This window comes from Leptopilina heterotoma, unplaced genomic scaffold (genome assembly GCF_015476425.1).
Source record: "Leptopilina heterotoma isolate Lh14 unplaced genomic scaffold, ASM1547642v1 Lhet_62, whole genome shotgun sequence".
Classification (NCBI taxonomy): domain Eukaryota; kingdom Metazoa; phylum Arthropoda; class Insecta; order Hymenoptera; family Figitidae; genus Leptopilina; species Leptopilina heterotoma.
Window position 1 is genome coordinate 330,840 of NW_025111146.1, and position 9,704 is coordinate 340,543.

Consider the following 9,704-nt stretch of genomic DNA (forward strand, 5'->3'; position numbering starts at 1 on the left):
GAGTTTGAAGCACAGTCGATTAAATTGACAGTCTACAATTTTGACACTCTTGTTCAAGATTGTAATAAGAAAACAGAAAATCATCATGGTAACTTATTGCCAAATAGTGTGCGAGCAATATTTTGTAGACCGTCAAATTGTGGAAAGACATTTTAAAGCATTTGCTTTACTTGCTCTTCTAATACATCCCAATGGATTACGATTTGAAAATGTTTATGTGTACTCAAAATCATTATATCAACCAAAATACAAATTTTTAGAAAACATTTTACAACCAGTAGAGGAAGTTGACTACTTTTCATTTAATGAACATGTGAATGTTGTAGAACCAAACAATGCGTTACCAAACTCAATATTTAAATTTGATGACGTAGCATGTGAAAAACAAGATAATATTAAAGCTTTTTTTGCTATGGGAAGACACAAAGCTGTGGATTGTTTTTATTTATGTCAAACGTATGCGCTCATTCCAAAACATTTAATACGTGACAATGTTAATTTACTAGTTTTATTCAAACAAGATGAAATGAATCTTAGACATATTTATGATGATCATGTAAATACTGATATGACATTTATGGAATTTAAAAAACTTTGCAACTCTTGTTGGAAAAATAAGCATGATTTTATAGTGATTGATATAGATCGTGATATTAATTGAGGTAGATATAGAAAATGTTTTGATTGTTTTATAAAATTAGAGAAATGATATTCTTTGTAAACAGTTTCATTCTAGACATTGGTCTATCAACATGTCTTCTACACACTTGAAACATTTGCGAAAGCAAAAAAATATTCTTGGACAAATTGCGAAAGCCAGTGATGCTATTCGACGAAAGCATAGACTGATGAAATTGGTCAAGGAAGAAATCGAACAGACTTTAAATAATACCTTTAAACCTATAGTGACACCAATTCAGAAATTAGTTGACGACATTAAAATTGTCAAACAAATTCGACCAGTAAAAATTGAAAGAGAGGGAGACCTTCCTTTAGAGTTTGAAGAAGATCAAGAAGTTAAGAGAGAGAATGATTCATTTTTAAGAGATAACTTATCATTTGCAACAGCTGATGATGATGATAATGAATTCGCGTTAGGGAGCTAAGCCGCGTTTTCTCGTGTCAGTCACATATAGTTAAATATGCAGTTTGAAAAAAACTACGTAACACACGGGGGGAGGGGGGGTCAAAAAATGACAAAAATAGGTCTACGTAGTTTATGAACGCTCCCTAAGCGAAGAAATGTTGACATTCGAGGTATTGACGAGACTTGGCAAGCTGATCTTGTTGAAATACGAGAGAGAGAAAATAAAGGTTACAAGTACCTGTTAACCGTTATTAATACATTTTCAAAGTTTGCCTGGGCTGTTCCAGTAAATTCCAAAAAAAGTGAAGATGTGACTGCGGCAATGAAATATATTTTAATTAAAAAACGTGTACCAAAAAATTTGCAAGTAGATAAAGGAAAAGAGTTTTATAATTCACAGTTTGAAAATCTCATTAAAAGTTATAACATTAACTTGTATTCTACGCATAGTAATTTGAAAGCGTCAATTTGTGAGCGATTTAATCGTACTTTAAAGAATAAAATGTAGATGCAATTTAGTTTACGCGGTAATTACAAGTGGATAATAATGGGCTTCCGTTTCCGGTACCGTTTCGGTGTACACGCGTTTGGAAAGAGTTAAGATTTTTTTTGAGAAATTTAAAGGTTTTAAAAAAGGGTGGGTAGTGTAGAGTGGTGAGTGTGTAGTGTAATTTGCGGTAGTGTGAAGGAAAGGTATGTTTGTATAGAGTAGTGAATGTGTGAGTGATAAAAAAGGTAAAAAAGAGAAGTGTGTATTGTGAGGTTAGGTTGCTTGAAGTGAGAGAGAGAGGAGAGAGAGACAGTGGAAAAATTTTGAGCATTGGAGTGATAAGGTAGATTTCTGGAATGGCTGAGTTTGACTCAAGTAGAGTTAGCGAGAATGAGGAAAAGGCGCGAATATTTGAAAGGGGGATAGGAAAGAATGGAAAAAAGATGACGTGTGAGGATTGCATGGATTTGTTGGAATTAGTATGGATGTTGAAGGATGCGATGGATGAAGGAGCTAAAAGAGTGAAGGGAAATTTAATGGATATGTATGAGGATGGGGAATCAAGGGACAAAGAGATAGTGGAAATTGAAGAGAGGTTGGAGAAACTGCAGGAAATGTGGAATGAATGGGATAGTAAGTGGAAAAAGGAAAAGGAAAGCATGTGGAGAAGAATGAATGGATTGGAAAAATTTATAAAGGAAGGGAATGAGGGGACTGAGAAAGTTGAGGGAAGTGAATATGAGAGGTTAAAGTGGAAAATGGGAGATTTGTCAAGGCGAGTAGATGTAGTAGAAAATGAAAAAAGGAAAAAGAATGTAGTGATCAGAGGTATGAATGTAGGTGTGTTGGAGGGTAAAAGAGCAGTGGGAAAAGTGTTGGCATGGGTGGGGGTTAATGTCTCAGTGAAAATGGTACAAGCGTTAGGAAAGGGTGAATATGGGGTACCAAAGTTATGGTTTGTGGAGTTGGGTAGTGAGGAAGAGAAAATGGATGTGATGAGGGTGAAAGGAAGACTGAAAGGAAGTGTAATAAGAATAGATGAGGATAGATGTTGCAGAGAGAGAAGAATGTTATGGTTATTGAGAGATAGAGCGTGGATGGAGAGAGTGAATGGAAAACAGGTAAGAATGGGTAAAGATTGTATTTGGGTGGATGGGGTAAAGTATGTTGTGAGGGAGGATACGGGTGGAGTGATGGAAGCGTGTAAAGTGTGATAGACAGGGATAGGCTGAGAATGAAGTGAGAAGATTTTGCTTGGATGGATATATGGATGGGTAAAAGTGGATGACTGGAGGGTGTAAGAGAGGTGAGAAAGGAGTAGAAGGTTTTTGAAAAAGGGTGGGCGAATTGGGTTGAAGCCAGCATGGGCATAGAAGGAACTGGAAACGGAAGCCCGGCACTGGCGATAGGTTAAAAGCGTAAGGTTGAGAGCGTGGAGAGAGTTGAGTTTAGGTTAAGTTGTATTTAGAGAATGTTTAGTTGTAAGGATTTTTGTAAATATAGGTTAAGATTATTATGTATGTATTTGGGAGTCTCGAACCCTACCTATTGTAGGGAGAGTAAATAAACTAAAAAAATTACAAGTGGATAATAATTGGCTTCATTCTTATTGTCCGATGTTTGTTTATTGTCTAGATGTAAATGCTCAAAATGAAAATAATTTATTGTTTAATGTATTTAAAAAAGTTTTAGTAAACAGACAATATAATAAGAAATTTAAAGTTGGAGATAGAGTACGTATAAGTAAAGTTAAACATGTTTTTGAAAAAGGTTATACGTCAAATTGGACTACAGAAATATTTACTATAAGCGATGTAAAAAATACTAATCCAATAACATATGAGCCGTTCGCTAGAAAAACGACCTAAGTCGACTTAAGTTTTTGACGAAAAAATTAAATTAAAGATTCAGAAACGAATTACTAATATAATTTGCGTATTAATTATATCGCTCATTTTTCTTAATACAAAGGTATTATCAAAGAATACTTTAAAAGAAAAGAAGGTCGAGTAAACAATGTTTTGGTACTTTAATAACATTATTTTATAAGAAATGACTTAAGTGGTTTTTCCGTCGAACCACTAAAAATGAAACAAAATTAAGTATTTTATGAAATAACACTTTTATTTTAATGTATTAAAACATATTTATTATTCTAAAAATTTTTACGATATATTTTATAGTAATATTCAATTAAATATCAACATTATAATGCACAAGTTTAGTTAACAAAATGAAAAAATTACTTTCTTTTGTAATAATCCAAAAATTTTGAAAATTTCAAATTTATAGCAGTAAAGGCTTGTAGGAAAAACCTTCTTTAGTATTTAAAAAAAGAAATTGAAATCAGTGGAGATTTGTATTGTCAGCAGAATTTTATCCAAAACACTGCATTTCTTCCCACTGTGCGCGGTAGCAGAGGACGTGAACGCGCGCTTGCGTAAGTGCTTCAATTTCGGGACCCAGGAAGTTTAAACACCTCAATTAATTCATAAATAGTAACCCACAACTTTAGAAACTTGATATATGTAATCTATATGTCTTGTAGAATACACTGATAACAAAATTTTTAAAAACCGCTTAAGTCGACTTAAGTCGTTTTTCTAGCGAACGGCTCATATATCTTGAAGGATTATCAGGAAAATCGAATAAGTGGATGTTTTTACGAGCAAGAACTTTCTAAAGTTAAATATCCAGATGTATATTTAGTTGAAAAAGTATTAAAAAAACGAGGATCTAATGTATTTGTAAAATGGTTGGGTTTTGATAATTCACATAACAGTTGGATAAACGAATCTGCATTGTAATGTATTTGAGAAAGGTTTAAAATAAAAATAAATTAAATTGTATGCATTTTTGTATTTATTTATCCTCTCTTTACAATATTTTACTATTTATGCATTGAATATTTGACATTTGATGAATAGCTTCATTTGATATTTCTTGGCAGAGAAATGTGACAAGTTTCAGCAATAATGTCTCTAAATTTAAAACATTAGTTCTTACCATTACTTTTTGAAGTATTCTACTGTAATGTATTTTAATAAAATTTGTGGCATGTTTTGTACACTTTACATTATTTTTAAAGATCAATTCTGCAATAGACGTTACAATTATATCTTTACTATACTGCAAATTGAATTTTGATAGTTCTACATATTTTTGTTCGACACAATAAGTTCATTAAATATTGCAAATGACGTTTCACTAAATGTAAAAGATTGATCTAAACGCTTAATTGATATTAAACGATATGTAACACTAAAACGTATTGTAAACGTTTCACAATCCAGCACTGTTGCATCACAATCTCCATTGAAAAATCGCAAAATATGTTTTACTGCATCACACAAAAGGCGCCATTCTTGAAGCTCCAAAGACAATGATACTCGTGGATGGCTACTTCTTAATTGAATTTTTGGTATTATTTTCCCATTTATGTCTAGTTCTGCTCCAACGACAACTTGCTTTGTAAATGATGGATTCAATTTGTAAATTTTAGATAATAACATTTCTACACATGGTAAATATGACATTAAAATGTAATTATGTCTTCTACTGGTCAACTCCCTGAGGAACAAATTCTATTTGATTGTAAGGTCCTCCACGATTTCTTAAATATACACCACCTCTTACAGCTTCTGCTTTCAGACTGTTGAAAATATTTGCATTCTCTTCAAATATTTTTAGCATTCTTGGTGGTAGGAAAATGTTAAATTCATTATTTATTTCAGCAACAATTTTCGGACCAAATTTCGTATCAATTTTTCGAATGTCTGTTACTTTATAGAATGCATCGATGGTTAACTCCTTTGTTGTCTTGGTGACAAAGACTTTGCTTGCCTCGTTTAATTTATCAAAATTCATTTTTATCACTTAAATTTAAATTTTCAAATTTTTTCACTAAAATATTTAACTGTGACCTTTCTTCAATTAAACTCTTAACTTTATTAATTTTTCGTATTAATTTGTTTAATCGCACTTGAATTTCACTATGCTTTTCTAATAATATGTTCATCAGCCAACTTAAACTGCAGGAATGATTTCGTTTAGAAAGAAGGAGAAAAGGAAGCGCGTCGAGCCTTCTGAGTGTGTCAAGTTGCAGTAGCGGAAAGACCGTACGCAGCGCTATCCACTCGGAAGTGGACGACGAGGCAATAGAAGAGAGTCGCGAGATATGCTTGCGGCTCAGAAAGGAGGAGGCGACTTGTCTCGACAAATTGGAGTTGGAGGTCGCAAAGATGATGGAGTCTTGCGACATTCAGAGGGGCGTCAAGAAGACGGTAAAAGATGGACTTAAAGTCATCGAAGTCCTGCTGAAAGAAGCAAAAGCAAAGCACGTCGCGGCCGATGAGTCGGACTCAGAAACGGAAGAGAGAGGGTGACAGTCCAGAAGAGACTCAAACCAAAACCGATAAGAGGAAGAAGGAGGAAGCTCCTCCAATGGAAACGGAAGTACCAGATCCAAAGATTCCTCAATTGGAAAGAATTGAGTCAAAAAGATCCACAGTTCCAAACCGAGTCGGTCAAGGATTGACGTATGCTGACGTTCTAGGTAAGCTTCGCAAAGAGGTTAACCAGGAGGACAGCCATACGAGAATAGTAGCAGCAAAAGCTACAAACAAGGGGGACCTTCTGATTAAGTTCAGAGGAGACTCCGACAAGGACGCTTTCACCGCCGAGGTCACCAAAGCGGTTGGAAGCATGGGTAAGGTGCAGTCATTGGATCGAAGAGTTACACTCGAGATCCGTGATTTGGATTCCCTTACCCAAGAAGCTGAGGTGCAACAAGTGTTGTCTGAAGCAATGGGTAAGCCAGGAAACAGGAGAGTGACAGTCTTAGGACCCAACCGCCGAGGGATGAAGCTCGCGGTTGTAGTCACCAATCTGGAAGAGGCGAACAGGCTGCAGAAATTGGGACACGTAAAAATTGGTTTTATGTGTTGCCCAATCAAAAGAAGAGTAATGGTCGTCCGGTGTCATCGATGCCTGGGATACGGCCATATTGGAGCCAAATGCCAGAAGGAGGACAGATCGATACCTCCATGTATTACAATCCTATCTTACGGTGAAGGTTAATACAGTCCTATCTTGCGGTAACGTTTTATACAGTTCTATCTTGAAGTGACGGTTTATACCATTCTATCTCAAAATTTTCAATTTTTCAGTTTTTTGCTAAAATTATAGAAGAAAATATTCTGTATTAGATGGTAACACCTAAAATAGTTATATTAATTAGGATATTTATAAAAAACAGTAATTAGAAATAATAACAAGTTTTATCTTCCAAGTAAAAGTGTTCTATCTTTCTTTTGTTTTTGTATCTGTCAAAAAAAATATACACATGTGATTCGTATAATCGTGTTAGAAAAGCAAAAAAGAACAAAAGGTAGAAAATGGATATCCCTTTGGATTTAAGTATGCCATCAGGAAAAAAATTATTTACTGAATAATAATAAAAATATATAAATTTATAAAGTGATTATTTTATCTGTTAATTTTGCTTTATTTTAACTTTTCTTACACCAGGAGAGACTTGTTCTGACGTAGAAATTGAGATCATTCGAATTCAGATTCGGATTGACTATTTTGACTAATATTACAGATACTTTTATTATTATAATTATATTGTAATTTATAATCTTGTTATCGTTTGTGAAATATATAATAAAATACTAGTATAATATAATCTTTGAAACATACTTATAAATTCTATATTGGAGTGACGTTTTCAACGTTTATTACAGTAAAATAATGTAGATTTTTAAATTATTTTATTATTATTCTATTTGTATTCTCACTTGTGTAAAAATTTTCTACAATCAAAACCTCGTTTACTTACTTATTTAAATATTTGTATCTATACTTAAAACTCATAAAAATGATACGTTTATTTTAACTAATAATAATTGATAATTAAAATTAAACAAGAAAACTAACAACCATATTTTTATCATTCCACTATCCCGTGAAATATTAACCTGTCATAAAATTAGGTTAATTAACCTTTGTAGAAGTATTAAGAATGCATTTTCTTGGCTTGATTTTATATAATTGTGTTTTATTTATGTATATTATGATAGAAAAATCTTTTAAGAATTACATAAAAATTATCTTATGAATATCAAACTGTCATTAATATTTTTAATATGGAATTTACATTTAATTTGGCTCTTACGCAAAATTGGCAAATTTGAGATAGAATGGTATAAAGCGTTACTTCAAGATAGAACTGTATAGAACGTTACCGCAAGATAGGACTGTATTAACCTTCACCATAAGATAGGATTGTAATACATGGAGGTATCGAGATCGGCTGCGTGCTTTAAGTGCGGTGAGGCCGGTCACAGGATCTCCAACTGCAAAAAGAACGCAAGCTGCTTTTTGTGCACTGAAAAGTTTGGCAATAAGGTCTCAACCACCCATATTGCAGGCAGCGGAGGATGCGGAGTCTTCAGGTCGGCCCTTGAGGAGGCGAAGAAGACTCTTGCAAGGACTAAAAGTAAATGAGAAGTGTTAAAAGGAGCGAATAGTTTTTAATTGTTTATTTTATTTACTTTGATTATTTTTTGTAGTTTTTATACTGTCCTTTTTACATTTTATTTTTAATAGATTAATTTTTGTTTTTATGTCCGTTTACAATTTTATCTTTTAACCTTTTAATCTTTTTAATACTTTTTAACATTTGTTCCTTTATTCTTTGACATTGGAATGGTTTTTAATTTTAACTATTGACGCAGAAGAACCGCAGAGAGAGAACAAAGTCGCATGAGCGACAGAGTCAGAGCGCCACCCTCGAAGGCTAAAGTCTTGCGATAGTTCCGAGGGTGGATAAAGGGCTCCAAAAGAAGGGTTACTGGTTTTAGTGGGTCGGGGCTGGCAGTAGGTCGCCAGTTTATTAAATTTTATTATTTTACTTATTTTATATTTCCTTTTCTTTTTTTTTATTATACCAACCCCACATAACCTTGGAATGCGGAGTCCAAGGTATCTGTATGCAGATTTCCCAAAAGTCCCTAAGCGAAAAAAAAAAATCAACAAGATATCAAATTACACAAGCAAAAATTTTAGGCATCATAGTCTGAATATTACCCCCCCATGATGTCATATCCGCCTCAGAATCATTGTCTGCCCCCCCGCGATGTCATATCCGCCTCAGAATCATGGTCTGAATACCCCCCCCCCCAATGGTTTGAGTCTGGGCTAAAAGTGTCGGTGCAGGAATGTGTATGACGTCATTTCCGCCTCAGCATCAGAATCTTAACCCCCCAAATGGTTTGAGTCTTGGCTAAGTGGTTTGAGTCTGGGCTAAAAGTGTCGGTAACATGTCGGTGCAGGGATCTGTGTCTAGAACGGTCCCTGTATATCTACTGACATCGGCGTGGACATCCCACGATTTTACCATTAGTGGTCCATTATTGGGTGCCAATAATGGGACAATAATGGAATGGTGGCTCCAATTATTGGGCCATTAATGCGCCAATGGTCTTTTTCCTATTGAATTTTATGTTTCTTCGAATAAAATTATTTAAAAATATTTGTGAATTGAGTATAAAATGTGTACAAAATAATCTCAAATTTTTTAAAAGATACATATATTTCTACTTTCTACTTCTTACTTCATAGCTTTAAAGTCTTAATTTTGTTAAATTCTTAGTTTTAAAGTCATGAATCTGTAAAATTTTCTGTTGTAAGTAAACAAGTTTTTAATGTTTTCAAATACAATTTTCGTTAAACACGACATTTAACTTCGTCTCTATTTACAACAATATTATTATAGTTATTAGGAAACTGAATCTGTAAATATTTTCTTCGAGTAAAGAAAAATTTTTTTTCTTTTCATTATTAAACTCTTCTGAAATAATTTAGAGGAAAGAATCTAGACAAATATTATTTACAAAAGAAAGCAAGAAACAACTTTTATTTTTTTGTTTTTCATCCGAGTAACAGATAATCTCAAGAGATAAATCTTTGTAGAAGTACATTCTTCATTTCTTAGTTTATAAAAAAATATCTATAAAAATTTCTTTTATTATATCAAACAATAGTGTAAATAAACAAGAGAAAAATAATAATAGTTTGAGAAAGTTAAAGAGGGTATCGACGAAGCGAAATAAAAGCGTCAAG

At 33.3% G+C, this 9,704-nt stretch overlaps 1 protein-coding gene across 1 annotated transcript; it reads left to right on the top strand.

Moving 5' to 3' along the window:
- Positions 1 to 5,644: 5,644 nt before the first annotated feature.
- Positions 5,645 to 8,788, top strand: LOC122509731. Its single transcript, XM_043623965.1, has 2 exons — positions 5,645 to 6,610; positions 7,889 to 8,788. The coding sequence occupies exons 1-2, from the start codon at positions 5,928 to 5,930 to the stop codon at positions 8,085 to 8,087; spliced, it is 882 nt and encodes a 293-aa protein (XP_043479900.1). The 5' UTR covers positions 5,645 to 5,927; the 3' UTR covers positions 8,088 to 8,788.
- The last annotated feature ends 916 nt before the right edge of the window (positions 8,789 to 9,704 follow it).